This window comes from Clarias gariepinus, chromosome 25 (assembly GCF_024256425.1).
Source record: "Clarias gariepinus isolate MV-2021 ecotype Netherlands chromosome 25, CGAR_prim_01v2, whole genome shotgun sequence".
Taxonomy (NCBI): Eukaryota; Metazoa; Chordata; class Actinopteri; order Siluriformes; family Clariidae; genus Clarias; species Clarias gariepinus.
The window spans coordinates 6370166-6391090 of record NC_071124.1 but is presented as its reverse complement, the minus strand read 5'-3'; the positions used below and the strand labels follow the sequence as shown (position 1 = coordinate 6391090).

Sequence of the window (20925 nt, the reverse complement as noted above, 5' to 3'; positions counted from 1 at the left end):
CACCGAACATTCAGTCACTCCAATGTGCGTGTGTATGTGAGAGAGACCATGTCACTCCTGATATCTGCACGTGTGTCAAAGCATAACCCACCGATCTATCAGTTCATTCGTCACTTTAAACGTAACTTCCTGTTTTAAGGCAAACATGATGGAATTCCTGTGCATAGTAGACAGAGATCAGACTCAAAAAAAGCTGGAGCAACTCAAAAACGAAGCTTTACACTATTACCGACTTCACTTCAGTTGTTTGTGTGTTTGTGTTGTGTGATTTGCCGTGTAACAGACAGGCTAACAGACTAGACCATCACTAAGTATGTTGTACCTTCACATCCCTGTTTACACAGAGAGCTGTTACGGATTTAGACACTCCACACATGCTGCTTTTCACACTAGTGCTTTTATATACAGGGCAAATCTGACATCCATCACTGTAAGCCTGCTACCCAAAAATAGCTCTTCCTACCCCCCCATACACCCCCCCCCCCCTTCTTGTTCTCTCTTTCTGTCTAGTGTAACTGTATTGATCGTTCTGTCCCGGTGCTCTTCCGTATTGATCTGCTGAAGTCCATATGCTTGTTGTCCTTATTAGACGGAACAAAAGCATGAGTTTTACTCAAGCGTGAACACACACACACACACACACACACACACACACAACAAAATATGATTATGTGATAAGCGGTGATTATACATAATGAGAAAAAATAATTTAGAGTAACAAAATTCATAATGAAGCGTAATTACAAATAATGACCACCTGCTCTACAGGAATTACACAACCATCTCTCTGACTCGCTCTAGCTCTCCCTAGCTTGCTCAGAAATGTCAATGGGAAAGCTGATTTCCTTTTCACACATGGTACAGTGGGTATGCATTAACATTATACAGATTAAAATGTTCCAAAGTAAATGCCAAGAAACCAAAATGACAAAAACACAGCTGCTCTTTGACACCGAAACAATTCACAGGTCTTGTGCAGTCAGAGTCGTGATTTTAATCGTTGTCTGCTTTCTTTTGGACCAACCAGCGGCCATAAGATCAACAGTAGTTTAAGGTCACCAAGTCATTCACTATTTGATTTCATCATCAAGACATGGACTCTACAAGACCTCTGAAGGTGTGCTGTTGTATCTGCCCCCAAAGTTCTGTCAGTTGCAAGGTGGGGTATTCATGGATCAGACATATTGGTCCAATCAGATTGGGATCTGGAGAATGGCTGTCAAGTCAACACCTTGATCCTCACACCATTCCTAAATGATTTTGCAGTGCAACAAAAGGCATTATCCTGCTAAAAGAGGCGCCTGACATCTTGGTCTGTATTGATTTACGGGTCAAAGTAATATTCACATGACGGTCAGGAGCCGTGGTATCTTAGCAGGACATTGCCCAGAGCACCATGCTGTCTTTTTGCCTTAGCGTAGTCCAATTCCCGTGTTCATGTGCCCAATAAAGGAGTTTTCAGCAGTAGACAGGGGGTCAGCATGGGCAATTTGATCAATCTGTAGCTACGCGCTCCCCTACACAGTAAACTTTGATGAACTGTGGGTTCTTACACTTTCTTATCAAAGCCTGAATGAATTTTTGCAGCAAATTGTGCCACCATAGCTCATCTGTTGGATTGGCCCAAACAGATAAGCAGTGTGTGTGTGTGTGTGTGTGTGTGTGTGTAATGTGCATGCACACACACACACAGCACCTGCGTGCACAAACGGAAACACTTATCTATTTAATTATCAATTAATTATCTGATTAATTTGTTTTATTTTTACTTTATATTTTGTATTCATTATTTTTATGTATTTATTTTTCTGGGCTGTAGAATGAATAAATTAAGTTTCCATTATTTCTTATGGGAAAATTTAATTTGGTTTACGAGTGTTTTGGAATGGGAGCCCGCTTCCGGAACGAATTATGCTCATAATCCGAGGTTCCATTGTACTTTATTGTTTTTTAGGTTATGTTTTCGTCTTTCGTGAATTTATGATGTCGGAAAAAAATGCACAAATGCAGCTTGTCATTCACAGAGAAACTATAAAGCACAAAGATCTTCCGACTGACACCAATGACTTATTCTATACAGTAAATGTAAAAATCTTTACAGAATATCTTATGTTATATTAAATAACAATACCTGATATTGTAACCCAGTTGTTATTAGTTATAATTATTAGGCCCTGTCCTCACTTTGCGTTATCAGTGTGACTCCAGTGAGCAATAATGATTGGATTTCATACATCGTTTCCCTTGGAGAAAAGCTGTCATGTACATTTATTACAGTACCTATTAGTTTATGGCTGCATTATTTAGGCGGAAATGGACCTTGATGTCTATAAGGTTGTCAAAAATATAAAGATAATGGAAGAAGCTATGAAAAGCGGGTTCTTTGGTCTCTGCCATTACATTATGGCATTAGTTATGGGGCATTTGATCCTGTTCGTACCTGTACATTGCACGTTATGCTTCTTATCTCCAGGGCACATCAATGCCAGGCATGATCAGGGTCTAAGGTTATGAAGCATTCCCTTCATACAAGCCTTATGATTTAGTTACTATAGGAATGGTAAAGTTGTTTAATACAAACCTGTGATTTGCTGCTGCACCCCTGAAAATTAATCAACACCTTCTGACAGAATCAGGGACATTTCATGTCTACATTATTCTGATTAATAACAAAAGGCTACAAGAAACCTTATGACAAGTCTGTTTTTCCACTCCTTCTTTTCATGTCATATGGCATTTATTGTAATTTTCTTCATTAATGATCTAAAATCGAGCTACTGCATTATAGCGATTTTCATCACACCATGAATTTTTCATGTCATTCCACCACAGTTTCTATTACCCCAGCCCTGTAAATCTGTGTAAGGGGAGAGAATAACTCAGAAGAAGTGCAGAAACCAAAACGCCTGAACCAGCAGAAGATGAGTCTATAGATAGCATCATTAAACACAGACACCACAGCACAAGGCCAATAACAGCCATGCCATCTTCTCTTCGTTTAGTTACGTAATGTGAGGTTTTGGAATGTGAAGTGAATCCACACATTTGCGTGGGGGACTTGGAAAAAAAAACTTTCTGTTTTATATATTTTTTAAAAAACGAGTGCCATTTGTCTGCAACATTCTCATTCTTTTGCTTATTAAGCCTAAAGTATTTAGGTTCATAATGTCAGGGTTCTTTAGAGCGCTGTAATTTTCATCGAACGAGTCTCGTGTGAAGTGTGAAACTGTGCGTGGGTTTGGAAGTTTCACTGCTTATTAGCTTAATTAAGAAAAGAGTCATGTGTCTAGAATATTTCATTTGTGGAGGAGCAGCACTGTATTAGAATGCTGATTTATGCAACGCAGATTAATTCCTGCCAACGTGAGACATTGATATTTCCTTTAAAAAAAATAAAAACCAAAAAAAACGTATTTTGCAAATAGGAAATTTTATAAACTCAGATTTGAATTTAGCAAAGAATAAAAAAATAACTGAACTAAATTTAGGGAATTTTTTGTTGCCACAACTGATCCTAGCATAAAACATTTATCAAAACGTTTAATAGCCGTCAAAAAATATTAATTGAAAGAAAAAAGTGCAGTCTATATTGACATTAGGATCATTAAAAAGATCCAACTCCTAATCAACCATGTTGTGTGTCAAGTCAAAATGTTGTGGAAATGCTTTAAAACAGTAAGCTTTAGGTTTGCAATTGTGGAAATGTTGTGGAATTAAGTGGAACATTTTTCACTAGCAAAATCATGAACAAGACCATTAACGTACAGAAAGGCATAATATACACACTGTTGCAAAACACAAACTTAACATTCAGGTTCAGGTTTTGTAGTGTAATTGAGACTTGGTGTATTTTCACCAGTGGTACTAATGACATGTTTAGTCCATTCTGTATAAACGCTTGCCCTTGTCCATGGCACCAATGGTATATTTATCCCATTATTTATGAATATTTGTCACTTGCCAGTGGTACTTATGGTATATTTTGTCTATTCAGTATAAATTCTTGCCACTTGACAGTGATAGTGTAATATTTAACCCATTCTGTAGGACTGCTTGCCACTTGCCAAAAGTACAAATGGTGTATTAAGTCTATTCTGTTGGGATGCTTGGCACCTACCACTGGTGTCAATGGTTTATATTTAGCAGATGTCATAGGAATCATTGCCACTTGCCAATGATATACTTATCTTGTTTCATATAATAGTCTGCAACTTGCCAGTGGCATGGATGGTATATTTACCTCCATTCAGTATGAATGCTTCCCAATCTAAATGCATTTTTGTAACATTCATCACATTAGATTTGTTCAAATTATATATAGAACATTTCTAATAAAATGAGAATTTATAAAACTAAAATGGCATGGGTTTTAACTCCCCATCAAAACTCCCACAATTTTAGGCTGTTTTTGTATGTGATTTAATTTTTTTTTTTTTTTTACAGGGAAATAAAGCAAGAATAGTCCAATGAGAACATTACTCAATAATAATAATAATAATAATAATAATAATAATAATAAACTACATTACTTGGTTCTTCATTGTTTTACATTTTAAAGATTCATGACTTTGTAGGGTTAAATTCCCACACTTAGTGCAAAGCGATTCTAAGTTATATTTCTTTTTCTTTTACAATACTTTTTTTCCTTTTCTAATTTAATCTTATTTACTTTGTTGCTTAATAAGCAGGTAGGTTAAGACACACACAGTCCTCTAATTAATCTAATTAATTTTAAAAATCTAGTTTAAAAAAAGAATAATAAGAGAATAATAAGAGAAAACAACATTGGAATACAGAAAGAAAAAAAACAACAAAGATTCTGTGTTGAATTTTTACTGGTTTAAAGGTACACTATATACAGGCACCAATATTATGAAAGTCCTGTCAGCTATTTAAGGCAGCACATTGAAAATAACAGCCCACGTCTATCAAAAAAAAAGGAAAAAAAAAGTAATGGCTGCCAGCCATGTAACAGCAGAATAGCAAGCAATAAGAAGTGTTAAAGTGTATTCTGTAGAAAAACAACATCTAGGTTCAATAGGTTTCAGTGGTTCCTTCCTGCCCCACAACCAGAAGGTATATTATTTTTAATGGATTTACTTCCTACTGCTCAGACGTTTGTCCTGAAATGGAGGCTGATAAGCAGGCTCATAAGAGCGAAGGATGTATTTTGTGAATTTAAAGTTGCTATTACTGGAAAGCTCTCATCAGGAACTCTTCTAATTTAACCTTGACTCCAGTATGTTTATTAGACACACATCACACATGCTTGTATCATACGGCGATGACTGTCGAAGAGGCTACAGGCCTTGAAACCTTTGATAAAACTCTTACGGAAAACATGATGTGCTTTGACAGCGTTCTTAAATAAGATCTCACGTGGAGCTATAAAGGAACATTCTGTACAGTAGACTGTAAAAAAATACACACAGATGCACACACATACACACACATTAAATTAATGCTGTCCTTTTTTCATGTAAGTGCACAGAAAGAGTTGAACCTGCTCTCCTTCTGGATTTTAACTAATACTAGGGATCTATTAATGATGGCACGGTGGCGTAATGGTTAGCACTGTCGGCTTGCACCCCCAGGGTCGGGATTCGATTCCCGCCTCTGGTCTGTGTGCATGGAGTTTGCACCTGTGCTTGGTGGGTTTCCTCTGGTTACTCCGGTTTCCTCCCACAGCCCAAAGACATGCAGATTAGGCTAATTGGCATTCCCAAATTGCCCGTAGTGTGTATGAGCTTGTGAGAGTGTTCACGTGCATCTGTGCCTTGCGATGGATTGGCATCCCATCCAGGGTGTACCCCACCTTGTGCCTAAAGTCACCTTGGATAGGCTTCCTGCCCCCCGCAATCCTATAATACATAATAACGCGATATATACAATGAGTGAGTGAGATATATTAATGAAATTATACTGCAAGAGTTTCCTGCCTAGGCATAGTTTACAAAATGAGCCACAACTTAACTGTCACCTGTCAGATTAGCTCAAGTTAGCCATCTAGCATTTGCAGTGATGTTTAGAAACATGCATGAAAATTACTGTCAAAAATTTTGTCAAGTTAAATTAGTTATTTAGATATCATTAGACATCACATGACCTCCTGGAGATAAAGTCAGGTGCAGTAGGTCATGTTAGCTGTCATGTAGTTCATATTAGCTAAATGGCTAGCCTAGCTGTAATGAACATGGACTTTCACAAACATGGCAAAATTCTCAGAAGAGAATATTGTTAGACAACCTCATATTAGTTACCTGACTAGCTTTATCAGTGTGTTAGCTTACAATATGTTAGCTAGCAGTGAAGATCTTAAACATTTGTAAATAAGGCTTTGAGGACTTGAGGTGCTCTTATCAGATAGCTTATACAGTAGCTTATGTTAGCTAGCTGGCTAGCCTGGCAGTAATGATAAGCATGTCGAAATATGACTTTAAACATAATATAGGAATACTGTGTAACTGTAGTTCATGTTAGTTAGCTAACTAACTTTATTGGATAGCTTGGCTGTCTTGCTTAATTAGTAAATTCTGAACACTTTTTGTTCTATTATAGCTCATGCTAGTTAGGTGGCTAGTTAGGGAAAGATTAGAGTTTTGTAAAAACTTACAATATCCTCTCAGAAGAGTATCTTAAAGACTGACATATAAACACAGAAAGACGTGCAAACTGTAAACAGATTATATATTTTCGAAAAATTTGGGTTCATTTGATATGCTTTTAGGTGCACAAAAAAAAAAAAAATCCTTGAAACAATTACTCCAAACCCACTTCAAATACTGAAGTAGTGAGACAAGTGCGAAAACACTCCAGACTGTAAGCCAGGTCTAGCTTTTTCACAAAGAAAAAGCAGACAGCAGGCTTTTTTCCCACTGCACAATAACCTGTACAAGGCATTTGAGTGAAAAACACTCAGACTTGAGCAATGAAAAATGTGCTAAACTTTAGCAGCATTACTCAAAAACATACATTTAAAAAACTGCTTTCTGGGAAAAAATGTGGCAAATAATATAAAAAGTAAAGGCAGCAGAAACTGTTTGGACAAATTAGGATTGATTTATTTCCCAGCAGTTGTATTTCCTGCACCTATTTTTAGATTTTGACACATAATGTTTTGCTTGAGGATCATTTATTTAATATGTCTGGTGCAAAATTGATTCTGCGGCAGAAGCCGCAGGCTGTGATGGAGATGCAATTTCCTGATTACTGCCAGATCAGGATTGAGCAGAGCAAGAAAATACAGTTGCTGTTTTTTCTTTAGGTCGATTATTAAACATTATTAGGCTTTTGCATAACTATCAAATCTTGCAACAAAAAAAAAAACAGATGAGACGATAAATCTTGCAGCCTTTGTTTATTTATGATGTAGAAATACATCATGGATCCGCTCAGCTGTGATATTACTACTTATTATCATAACTACATCATTATTACTTGCTTAATCAAGTAACATGACTGTATATTGCAGAAAGTGAGCAAGCAAAATAGAGAGAAAAATGGAGGAGGAATGTGGTATGAGCGTAATGTAGAGTTGAAATTGCAGTGTCTGATACCTTTGGTACCTTTGATACCTGTGTTTATTAAATAGACATCACGCCTGAGCATTGGAACTTGTTTATATTCATGGATGGGAGAAGGATGGAAACTTAGGTTTGAAAGTCGACATTAAAACATACAAGAATGCCTGGCTCTTTAAAAACAAAATATGAAGAAATGAGGAGTGGCACAAGACTTTTGCACAGTACATGCATTTTTGAATGCTTACATGTATAGGAAATGTGTGTGTGTGTGTGTGTGTGTGTGTGTGTGTGTGTGGTTTTAATTAAGCCTGCCTTTTAGGTTCATATTTCGGAGTCCAACTGCCAACCACTCTCACTCAATCATTGTCCATATATCTTTATCTCAGGAGACTTAAGGGGTGCACCCTGTATGGGATGCCAATCTATTGCAGGACACACACATGTGCACACTACGGCAATTTAATAATAGCCTAATCTGCATGTCTTTGTACTGTGGGAGGAAACCGGAGCACCCAAAGGAAACCAAGCACAGGGATAACATGTAAACTCCACACACACGGACCCCGGGGCAAGAATCGAACCCTCGACTCTGGAGGTGCGAGGCAACAGCGCTAACCACTACAACACCTAACACGGTGCTAATTTAGGGCAATCAATACTTACAACTGCTCCACGCTTGAAACAAAATAGAGTGCCCACAATCAAATACTGAACAAGTGAGTAAATAAATAACTGACAGACTTTTCTACAAAGAATATTATTACCCTGATACAAAATACAAATCTTTTGGTGTTTAAAGCCAAAAATAATAAAACAATACCGCAGACAAGAAAAATGTTTTATGTTAGTACAAAATCACCTTTGTTTTACGTCTAACGAAGAAGCGCAGTGTTATAACACGTGTCACTACTACCATCAATAGTTCCTTCTTTGTACAAACTTTATGATAGCCGGCTAAGAATGAAAAACTTCACAAGAAAATGAATTTTGATGCATTTATTTTATTTCATTTAAAATATGCAATAATTTTCTTTTGGACAGTTGACATTGTCTGCTGCTTATGCTCATCTTTTTAGACTTTTTAAATTATCTTGGTAACGGAGAACATCAAATAGTCAAAACTTGTTACATTTCGGGAAAAAAATATAACATAGCTTTTGCAGAAAATACATTTCTCTCCAATTTTACATGAAGTGCTTGCATCTTTTTCTTTGAGTTGATGGGCAGTAAGTGCAATATTGCCAACTACTAGACTGGAGTGTCCAAGCAGAAGACTGGCAAGTCAAAAATGAGACATGACATATAAATTAGCAATGATTATTGGTTTATTTGAGTAATTTTTTATATTTGAAAACCTATAAGACATATAGGTGCTTGAGACAAATCAGGCAGTAAACATTAGCACTGCTGAATGAAATTGAACTAAAAAGCGTGATGCACCAAAATCATATCCAATCTGGCTGTGGTTGGAAGCTCTACTGTCCACTCAGGACTACCGAAATATCAAAAAGAGGGTTAAGCTCCACCCACATTCCTAAATTACATAATGTATATATATATTAGCACTAGGGTTGGGTCCCAAAAACCAGTGCCAAAACGTCACCGGTACCTATATACAGTAACCGTATAACATACCTATGTATGTACCGGACCGAAACAGAATGCGAATTTCGGTGCCTCATTTCGGTGCCACTTAAATGCCTGAACTGTCAATTAAAATAGTTCTCTGGGGCTATGATGACACAGTTGTAATAAGCATCAGATTCATAAACACACATGATCGCTAGTAAAATTTACATACTGCATTCATGGGACATCAGAAATGATCGGAAAAATTAATTATTTACCTAATTAGAAAAATCTTAAGAACTTTGGAAAGCTTTGATAATACAAATTCAAAACATTGTTTCAGTAATGTTACTGTCCTTTTTATTTTTGTAGATAAAAAATTTATTAGATTAGATTAAAAAATTAAAAGCGCAAGTGAGAGACCATCCGAAATGCGCGTCAATCCAGCAACGTACGTTACACTCACTCTGACGGCAGTAGGTGGTCTACCACTATCTTAGCTTGCTAAGTTAAACAACTTTCATTAAAATGCCTAAAACTAAATAGTCGAAAGTGTGGCTATATTTCACAAGAAAGGATTCCGACACCGCGACGTGCAGCAAATGTTTTACAGCAGTTGCGTGTAAAGGGGGGAACATGTCAAATCTAATGAAACATTTGAGGGCACATGGAATAAACTTAAAAGCAGAGGGAGGCACCGTGTTTGACAGCTTGTGGACAACAGCTGGCACTATCGGTGTGGACGACCCCAGCCCCAGTCATACCAACCGTAGCAAAAAGGAGTCCACCGATCATGATGACGAGAGCAGCCTTTCCGCAGGTCAGTAGTAGGCTAATGTCCTGTTAATTACAAAATGGAAATCTTGCCAAATTCATGCTAACAAATGGTCAAACAATTTGTAAAATACTAATGTAACATGGATTCTGTTTATAATTATAGCTTCCAGCTAGTATTAGTAGTACTACAATAGTGCCCCCCTTTACCATTGGAAAAAAGGCTAATTTGACTACGAAGAATTTTTATTATTTTTTTTCTCAATAAAAATGTATTCTTGAGTCATCCACTATAATTTTGTGGCTTTTGTAAGGTATCGATTCAGGCACCGCTTTGGCACCGATACTGTTCTAAAAGTATCGATTTGGCACCGGTATGAAAAAAAAAAAAAGATACCCAACCCTACAGTAATTAGCACTTGGCCACCAAGAATTGAAACTAACCATAGAACATGGGACCAGACCTAGCACCTCTATGACTTTTCTCTTTGGACTCTATTCTGGTTGCTACTTCCAACGCATAACATTATGTCTTGAGTATTTAAACATACTGGAAATATTTGGGATGAGGTGGAGTGTGGACAATCATATACCATGTTTTAAAACTATGATAAAAATAACCACAAAACAAAAATTATCTCCGATATAAACACTGATAAATGTACTTATTAAAGCACTGATTCAAAAAATGATGGTCTTAGGGAAAATGCCAGCTTGAGTGATGAACAAAAGGAGCCAGTAAATTCTGAGGCAGAAATGTAGAAGTGCAGACACATTCAGCAATAGCTGTGATGAGCTGAGAGTTGTATAAGTGTCTCTCAGTAGCAGTCTCATTGTGTTTTCTCAGACAAGTCAGACAAGTCAGAGTCGGCCTTGGCCTTTCTTTAAGTAAGCAAGAATAGCAGAAAATGTCTAGTTAAAGTACCTTGGAAGAGATTTTTAAAAAGGTTTGTGTTTAACCTTGCAAGGTTTAATGATGGAAGGGATAGAGATGTGCTGTTATACTGTAAACACTGACATACATACTTTAATCAAAGCATTTGAGGAATGAGCGTTTAAAAAATGTTGCCTCAAATCATGTAAGTTTGAAACTCAGTTGACTGTAATTTTATATTGTGTTGAATACATGCTCAACTTTAAGTAAAATGGTATCGTTACTGTTTAAAGTCGTTCTTTTATCATTCACCATCAAACTGCCCTTTGTCCTACATCAAACAAGCCGAGCCTTGTCTTGCACAAGTTAGAAGTTGATTAAATTTTAAGTTGATTCAATTTTAACATACTAGTGCAATAAGGTATAACTAATTGCTAATACTATGCCTTAACAAGTAATGTACTTTTTTTTAGATTAGGTTTACTTATACCTAAGTGGAACCTTGGATTACAAGCATAATTCGTTCCGGAAGCGGGCTCGTATTCCAAAACACTCGTAAACCAATTATTTTCCCATTGGAAATAATGGAAATTTAAATTATTCGTTCAACAGACCAAAAAAATAAATACATAAAAATAATTAACACATAATATAAAGTAAAAATAAAAGAAATTAACCTGCACTTTACCTTTAAAAAAAAAGTAAAAATAAATCCCGACAGATAAATGTTTCCTAATGAGACTTTCTTTTCCTTTACACGTGCATAAACACGTGTGTTATAAGAAACAGTACACGCGTGCTGTACTCACGCTCTTTCACACACAAAATAAAATATGTTTTACGTACACACATGTTGTCACAGTGTTATAGTAAACAGTACACGTGTGCACGGATGTTGATTATACCAGTGCGAGATGCTCGGCGTCAAAACAAGAAGCACATACGTGATACATAATACTTGGTGCTCGTAAACCAAGACTTGCTCGTTTTTTAAGTAATGATTTATTAAAAATCTTTGCTTATCTTGCGGAACACTCGCAAACCATGTTACTCGCAATCCGAGGTTTTACTGTAGTTGCTAAGTGAAAGGAGAATACTTGTAATTTTATACTTGTAATCAACAATGAAGTTCCAAAGTTGCAATAACAGCATGTTTTATTCCTCTAATACTGTACATTATTTTGCCAACGATTTCAATTTTGTATTAATTAAAATGTACAAGGGCCATTTATGTCAAACTGACCGTGTACAAAATAACAATACAGTCATGAGACAAACAACCTTTGTTCCTCTATATTTTAGCATTTCACTAGTGCTTGGATACCATCAAGGTAGAAAGTTTTGTCAGTACACGCGGAGTCAAGATCGGACTGCCTGCTTTACGTAGGAAACACTGGCCTCCTGGAACTCCCTTAATAGCCCAAACCTGTGGAAATGGCTTGGAGTTACTAATACACAAGTGGTGTCAGTGATTGATTTTGTGTACAGTTCCCACAGACAGATGTGTCTCTTCCACAGGTTGGCGACAAGTTATCCGTTTATTTCCAAGGTTCAGATGTTCGCACCAATCAAATATTTTTCCGCGGCTAGGAGTCTCATCATCTTCTGTGAATGTCAATAAGTCTTACTGCTTCATTCAGAAAAAAATTTCATCACAGTCCTGGTTTGACTTGAACACCCCTCATTCTTACTATAGACACTAGCATGAGCACATTCGTATAAAACGTTCTAAAGTGTTCTTGTCATTTTCAACGTTTTAACTTGAAAGCTCTAATTACTTCTTCATTACAGTATGTAATGAAGTATATATGAACGTCTTTGACAGTGCTGTGTAATGTATTTAACGGTTAATTGAACTAACTTATGTTTAAACATAACTGACATATCATTTCCTGGTCCTGCTCTCAAAAAGTGTAAATAAGCCCTCTCTAAACCATCCTACACTTCCAAAGTGCACAAAGCAAAGACTGAATTGTGCGGTGTGGGAGAGTCAAAGAGTCCATCCATAGAGTGTGTAGGCAGGAGTTGTGTGTGTGTGTGTGTGTGTGTGTGTGTGTGTAAGTGAGTGTTAGGCAGCGCTTGTGTGGGCCATTTATAACCGGATCAGTCAAAACATTAGAAATGAGAAAGCTAGCTTAGCGGTAATGTTGCTGACTCATAGAGGACGCTGGAAAATAGAAGTGCTGTAGTAGGATACACCGATGTACCATAATGACAGAGTGTGACATCAAGATAGCACAACAGATAGCAATAGTTACAGTATGTAAACGGTTACAGTACTGTAAAGGTGATAGTATGTCAGTAAGAAAAGGCGTAAGAAAGACATTAACTAATTTAGGGGAAAAAAACTTAAGGGCAAACATGATCTTTCAGTTAAAATGTTGAACCGAATGCACATTAGGACAATTTACTTAGCACTCTATGCTGAAACTGTTATAATAAACTACTATTATGATCTCATGCTCGAAGATGGATAAGAGGATCTGCCAAATGCCAAATGTAAATGTAAATGTAAAAGTCAATGCAGGACAAATAGTGGAAAAAGTCAATGCTAGCCACAAAAGTAAGGCACCAGAACACCCAATGCACCATAAGCCACTTCGCACAGACCCAGCAGGCAAAAAGCCCAAGGCCATCGACTCTGCCTTCCAATACCGCAGATCCTAATCTGTTACAGCTCGAACAAGTCTGAAAGATGGAGGCCCCACCCACAACCCACAGCACCCAAGGGTTCCACTCCTAATATCCTATTCTCAGACACGACAGCACACGTCTAGTGGCGCTGCACAGCCACACCACAAAGGGCCAGATCTGCCCCGCTGGCACAAGAGGAACCCAGAAACCAGGAGGTTTGACCTAGTGATGAGACTCCGGTGATGTTGGTCTTAATATCATGGCTGATCATTTTATCTCTGTCTTATGCATGCAATGATATGCATGTACTATTTATCACATTGCATTGATATCATTTATGAAGATTTGTCACTTCAAGCAGCTTTATAAATCTTACTTTCGTCTGGATTTGGTGCGGCAAGGATGGCGCTGTGTTTCCGCTTTACCTCCTCTACTTTCTCAGCCAGAGAGTCGATGTAGCCACGGATCTCTTCCACCTAGGAGAGACAAAAATTATCAAAACATGCTCAATTCCTAGGGTTTTTTTATTTACTGGCTTAAACCTAGAGTTACCAAGATCGAAAAAAAAGAAAAAGCTTTAGAAATAAAACAAAAAACCCACATATGACTCATTCGGATCCTAGTGATTGATCTCATTCATCATGTTCATTTATTGCCTTTTAAAATACAAAATAATGGTCCTTCATTCTGTAATTCTGTGTGTATTTAAATATATATTTTTCTTTTCTGCACTAAGCGAGTGGGTATGGGTTGGCAGATTGAAAATGTTCCATTTAAATTTGTCATGAATAGCACAATGTCTCAGCGGAGCTACGGGTCTTTCTGCCATGCTTTCACACAACTCTCATTCACTGAACAGAAACTTGGCATCGCCTTCGCCGTGAATGATGGATGTAAACCTGCCTTTTGTCCAGATTTGTCCACAGTCTGGGATCTTAGTACAGATTTTGTCTTGGACTTCAAATACTGCCCATGAATGTTGCTTCCCATAGCAACCATTTCCTGATACAGCACTGTAGAACATGTTGTAAAATATTAACGACAATAAAACCGCACCAAGAACTTCAACAATCAGGTAAAGGGTAAGAAATGTGTCCAAGAATATCAATTAGGTCCTAAAGCCTCAAATGGATGATGTGAAACGCTCTTTCTAAACTCAGCTGGAATTCTGTAGCATGCTACTTCTGCAATAGAATGAATGAATATCAACACTGAACAACAATGAAAATCTGTCCCATTTTCATTGTGGAAATGACACATACTGCTACTAAATACAGCCTAAGGAATATTGAGATATATTGCATAACTGGTTATCGACACATAAACTACCAGTCAAAAGTTTGGACACTTCTTCTAATTCAGTGTTTTTTGTTTAGTGATTTATTTTCTACATTCTAGAACTAATTGGAAATTAACAAATATTAATCATATGACCCTATTGGCTTCCCATAATTACAGTGACCGCACATATGAAATGGCAAATATCTCAAAAGCAATGTTGAATGAAGAACGGCAAATTATTCATCATAATTTCATTAGGCAACTTTGTTCCCTAGAGGCTTAGTGCACTTTGTGCTTAAGTAAAAAAAAAAAAAAAAAATGTCATCTATTAATATTTATAAAGTAAAGAGAGTGTTTGAACAGAGAATTAGACTAATAAACTGTGATACTACTTCCGTGTGCTTGGTGAGTGTGCATGTTCATACTCATACAGCATCTATAAATAAAAACTGAATAAAAATTAAAATGATGGAGTAAAAATAACTTAACACATGGAAATTATGGAAAATAACAACGACAAGTTGTGTGACCTGTTGAGAAGTTTGCTTATGCATTTATCAGCAAAAACAATTGTACACATCACCCACAATTATATACATTATTGGAAAAAATAAACATATGTTTATTACTTGTCTTATGTGTGAAATGTGAACACCTGAGCTCATGAGTTAACCTTCTAGATATCCGAGTAGAACAAAAGCTCATCAGCTATCCAAAGACCTCCACTGCAAACTGTGTGCGTTGTTGCTTGCTCAGGACTTTTCAAAACAGGGAAGCACTTTTTTTGTTCTGATCGGGTATAAATTCAGGGGTTAAGCATGGCAGAGTGTCAGTTCATCAGCTGGAAAGTGTTCCATCTACCAAATCAACAAACCCAACACCATGGCCAGGGTGAGCACCAGAGCTTGATTACACAGGAATTGTTTTCACCATGGGGTTTCACCTGGGGGAAAAACTAAAACTTATTGCTTAAAAACTTTATTTCATATTATTCTTTTAAATTACCTGACCAGATGACTTTTTTTTGTAAAATGGGTTCTTTCTGTCTGACCAGATCATCTTCTACGAGGACAGGAACTTCATGGGTCGCTCCTACGAGTGCAGCAGCGACTGTTCCGACATGTCCTCCTACCTGAGTCGCTGCCACTCGTGCAAGGTCGAGAGAGGCTGCTGGATGGTGTACGATCGCCCCAACTTCATGGGAAACCAGTACTTCATCAAGAGGGGCGAGTACCCCGACTACATGAGCATGTGGGGCTGGGGCAACAACTGCATCAGGTCCTGCCGCATGATTCCAATGGTACGCTAAACATTTCCGCTTCTTGCTAGCATAATGAGTTCTAATCCAGCAATATTCATTTTGTTCTCGCTAAAATTGGCTCATCTGGTTCTTTTTCATAAAACAGTACAGGGGATCCTACAGAATGAGGATGTACGAGAGGGAGAACTACATGGGCCAGATGATGGACGTGACTGAGGACTGTGACTCCATCATGGATCGCTATCACTGGTCAGATGGATGCCACTCGTGCCACGTCATGGACGGCCACTGGCTCATGTACGAGCAACCTCACTACCGGGGCAGGATGTGGTACTTCAGGCCTGGGGAGTACCGCAGCTTCAGGGAGACGATGGGAATGAGCGGAATGAGGTTCATGAGCATGAGGCGCATCATGGATTCCTGGTATTAACCTAATCCTGTAATGTCCAAATGCTGAATAAAATGTTTTAAAAATATATTTACTGGTCTGTTTTTTGTGCTAACTCCTGTATGAATGAACACGAGCTCTAGCTAAACCAAGCTTTGAAATCTGGGATTCACGGACTATTAAAATTGCAGTCAAATACCTAGAAATCTCTAGAAGGTTTCTATATGGATATAGTAACTGCAATTCTTACAGCACCATCTACTGTAGATAGCATACCTAGCTTACTGAGGTCAAGAAGCTAATATGAAGTAATGATAGCAGGAACGCTTTAGTGCTCGATTATTAGTTATGTGACTATAAAAAAGAAAACTTGAACTTGTTGTTTTGTTATTTTTTGGTGGTACAACAATCCTTATTAGAAATTCAATTAAAAGTTGCGAGCAATGGTTCATACATATACCGATCGGGTCTCTTAAACCATATCATGCTGTACTTTGCGCTGTGGTCTCGACACAAGGTTAGGTTGAATGATAATCCGTCAACAATGAAAACCATAGCTATGTTTAATAGTGAAAGTAAGAGCATTTACATTTAGGCAGATGCTCTTATCCAGAGCGACTTACATTTTTATCTCATTACACATCTAAGCAGTTGAGGGTTAAGGGCCTTGCACAAGAGCCCAACAGTGGCAACTTGGTGGTTGTGGGGTTTGAACCTGGGATCTTCCGAACCGTAGTCCAATGCCTTAACCATGAGCTACCCCTGGCCCCTTATGTGGCCCCTGGCAATGGTTAAAGGTCAGGTGGTCTGATGAGTCCAGACTGGTCCTATTCCTGGGCGATGGACGCATCAGGGTAAGTCATCATGCATAGTGTCCACTGTACAAGCCTCTGAAGGCAGTGTTATGATCTGGGGTTGCTTCAGTTGGTCAGGTCTAGACACAGGTGTTATATGGCAATAAAATTAAGTCAGCTGATGAAGTTTTCCTTCCCTGATTGAACGACCATATAAAAGGACTCAAATTGTGAAAGAGTGGTTCTGACAGAAGGAGGAATAATTTTCACATATGAACCGTCCACCACACTGTCCTGCAATGTCCAAATCAATACTGAATAAAATTGTAAAGTGTGCAAGTTTTTTCGGCAACTCAGTGTACCGTATAATACCTACTGTACCTTCTGTACATAACACACCTCAGTACATATTAGCTCCATAATCTTATTTGTTTTTTAGTTTGAATAGGCACTTCTTATTAGATAGTAACTGCAATTTATTGGCTTTGTACATTAGATTAGATTCAACTTTATTGTCATTATGCAAAGTAATAATGACAATAAAGATGAATCTGATCTAATCTAAGGGCTAATAAACATCTAAAACTATTACAGTATTTGTTGTCAGATCTGTGTCTGTTATATACATGGGTGCTTGTGGTGCATATTTGATTTTAGAGTTTGACATATTCACTGTTAGTAACACTAGAGACGGCAAAAAAGTGAGTGAGATTGTGATGAGTTAAAGCATACGGGTAAATTCATTCAACAAGTTGAAATGTCCAAAAATCCACAAAGATCATTATTAGATGCCATTTTATGCATAAGCATTCAATCAAACACAGTGCAAGTCAAAATGAGTCCCTGATCATTAACTTGTTATCTCCTGATTCGCGTGTTCATGTAAACCAAATATCACAAATAATAAACAAGTTCTTCTAATTGCAAATGCTGTATAATTAAGAAGACTTTTGTAATTGCAGCGATTGACCACTGCTAATTTATGTCCTGTCCGTTTGTTCACTAAATCTATAACGGAATCCAACAAAGGCAGCTGGATTATTCCAGTGTAGTCCAACTATAAGACAACTGAAAGCATGTACGCTGTAAAGCTCGTATCTTAATATTTCCTCCCTTTGTTCCTGTGCAAACATCATCAGACAAAGAAGAAAGCTGATCTCCATCTCTGGATCAAAAGAAGCAGCTCAAAGCAGGCGCACTTGGCAACTATGAGTTAAAAGTCTGCAAAAAACATGAAAGAGAAACATTTAGATTGATCATGCAACCAGGAGAAGAGCGTTTCTCTAGGCCAGTATTAAGAATGCAGAGATGGAATGGAATAGTGAAATAAGAAACCTTGAAAAACAATCCGAAGTATTTTAATATGCTTCATTTCATCAGCAAAACCTCCGCATGAAGCAAAGGAGTCATTATAAAAGCAACATTTTATTGGTGGCTTGAGATTTCTCAGTATATGGTTGGGAGAGAAATCCTTTCCGAAAAAAATAATCAATCAATCAATCAAACGCATTTATTTCAGTTACTTGACTTCAGTTAATTAGAAAAGATTCACTTATTATTACTTACTTTATTAAAAGGCGACACTAGAAAACCTAGTGGTGTTTCTAGAAATTCTATGCTTTTATACTTATTGTCGTCACAATACCTTATTGGCTTTATATAATAAAAAATCATGGCTATGATACCTTTATTTCTTAGGCTGCACCCTCCTGCTACTGCATTTCAGGCATGCTGATATTCACTACAACAGCACAACCTCAAGTGTGATACTGCTTAATTATAGCTAGTTAAATATTTAGATCCCTATAAGTATAGTAGCTTCCAATACCATAGTCCCTGATGTTCTTATTCATAAAATAGAAAAATAGCTAGCAAGAAAAAATTTCCAACAGACAGAATAGCTTTTAAAATGTTTTTTTTTTTTTTTTAAAGCTATTCTGCATGGAGATGATGATTTTATAACAAAGTTTTACATTTTCAATTGTATAACAAATAAATTAATTATTAAACCTGTCGTTCATGACACAGTAATTAATGAGCTTGCAAAATAAATAATACAAGAATAAAGCAACAAAAATCGAGTTAACAAGCCTATTACTGTATATACATGGTGTATAAATTGTGTACAGTTTGCATAATTAATATATAAAGTAAAAAGAATGGATTTCTGCAGCTTTGTTTCCCTGATCAGTCCCATTGTGAGGTCGTATAGAGAACTGAGGCACATGGAAATGTAACGAAAGCACTTCAGCTCTGTACACTGTTGCTTGCTCAGGAGATTTCACAATAGGAGGTGCACGCTGCTTTGTTCTGCTCAGGTATAAATTCAGGAGTTAAACACGGTAGAGTGTCAGTTCACCAACTGGAAACAAGCGAATCCACCGCTACGAACAAAGAACGTCATCATGGCCAGGGTGAGTACCAGGGTTTAATTAAAGAGTTATTATTTTCTCTTATTATTTGAGTCACAGTTATTCATTCTAAATGTGTCTACAGATGTCCAGATCATATTTTTGGCCAGGTCTTAAAATATATACTTTTCGACATTTCCTTCATCTTGTATGTATACAACTATAACTTCTCATGTGAAAGTACTCTAAGCAAGTTTCATCACAGGGTCTAGTTTATTTTAATGCCAAGCCAACAGGGATTGTAGATCGCTATGCCGCCATGTTGCTGGTGATGAGCTCATATGATGGCTCCATGTTGGCATTATACAGTAGGTTAAATTTGACCAGGTTGTATAAGTGACCTGCTCACTAGATGCTCACTTGAAAAAGCTACCTACAACTCTGGCTCCAGAGGAGAGAACCAGAAGCCCTAATATGGGCAGGGTACACTTATCATCTCTATCAGTCTTTGTTTGACCTCCTCAAACCATGAAAGAGTTGAAACTATGATAACAGCCTGTGCCTGTAGGTAATTATTAAAGTTGACCCCTTAATCGTGCTTTGATTAAATGTTACCCAACAAACAGATCATCTTCTACGAGGACAGGAACTTCATGGGTCGCTCCTACGAGTGCAGCAGCGACTGTTCCGACATGTCCTCCTACCTGAGTCGCTGCCACTCGTGCAAGGTCGAGAGAGGCTGCTGGATGGTGTACGATCGCCCCAACTTCATGGGAAACCAGTACTTCATCAAGAGGGGCGAGTACCCCGACTACATGAGCATGTGGGGCTGGGGCAACAACTGCATCAGGTCCTGCCGCATGATTCCAATGGTACGCTAAACATTTCCGCTTCTTGCTAACATAATGAGTTCTACTCCAGCAATATCTATTTTGTTCTCGCTAAAATTGGCTCATCTGGTTCTTTTTCTTAAAACAGTACAGGGGATCCTACAGAATGAGGATGTACGAGAGGGAGAACTACATGGGCCAGATGATGGACGTGACTGAGGACTGTGACTCCATCATGGATCGCTATCACTGGTCAGATGGATGCCACTCGTGCCACGTCATGGACGGCCACTGGCTCATGTACGAGCAACCTCACTACCGGGGCAGGATGTGGTACTTCAGGCCTGGGGAGTACCGCAGCTTCAGGGAGACGATGGGAATGAGCGGAATGAGGTTCATGAGCATGAGGCGCATCATGGATTCCTGGTATTAAAGAAATCGAATCGTGCAAAATGTTCTAAATAAAATGGTCAAAATTTATTTGGTTGTTTGTCTTCTAGTAGTTGCTATGGTTAATGTTCAAAACATGTAAGAAGGGTATGACCAGTGCATTTTTATATCAAGGAGAACCAATGTACAGTACGTACACTTCTGTTTGAGAATACTGTACATCTTACATCTTACGCTTGTCTGCACTCAGTGCTAC

The 20925-nt window shown here is 37.7% G+C and overlaps 3 protein-coding genes across 8 annotated transcripts in view; 2 read left to right on the top strand and 1 right to left on the bottom strand.

The window, feature by feature from the left end:
• LOC128512760 (syntaxin-1A) overlaps positions 1–20925 on the bottom strand; it is a 107761-nt gene that overhangs the window by 53757 nt on the left and 33079 nt on the right. For all 5 annotated transcript variants that reach the window (XM_053486166.1, XM_053486169.1, XM_053486167.1 and 2 more), the window contains exon 3: positions 13751–13850. In XM_053486166.1, coding sequence (XP_053342141.1) covers positions 13751–13850 — 100 coding nt within the window. The remainder of the gene's footprint in view (positions 1–13750; positions 13851–20925) is intronic.
• On the top strand, positions 15500–16365 carry LOC128512762 (gamma-crystallin M2-like). The gene is made up of 3 exons (XM_053486172.1): positions 15500–15546; positions 15710–15955; positions 16062–16365. Exons 1-3 carry the CDS (start codon positions 15538–15540, stop codon positions 16344–16346), a joined length of 540 nt encoding a protein of 179 aa, XP_053342147.1. The 5' UTR covers positions 15500–15537; the 3' UTR covers positions 16347–16365.
• On the top strand, positions 19467–20759 carry LOC128512761 (gamma-crystallin M2-like). Of its 2 annotated transcripts, XM_053486171.1 has the most exons (3): positions 19467–19512; positions 20076–20321; positions 20428–20759. In XM_053486171.1, the coding sequence occupies exons 1-3, from the start codon at positions 19504–19506 to the stop codon at positions 20710–20712; spliced, it is 540 nt and encodes a 179-aa protein (XP_053342146.1). In that variant the 5' UTR covers positions 19467–19503; the 3' UTR covers positions 20713–20759. The 2 variants fall into 2 exon arrangements, with proteins under 2 accessions (XP_053342146.1, XP_053342145.1); XM_053486170.1 differs by lacking the exon at positions 19467–19512 and having other exon boundaries at positions 20058–20321.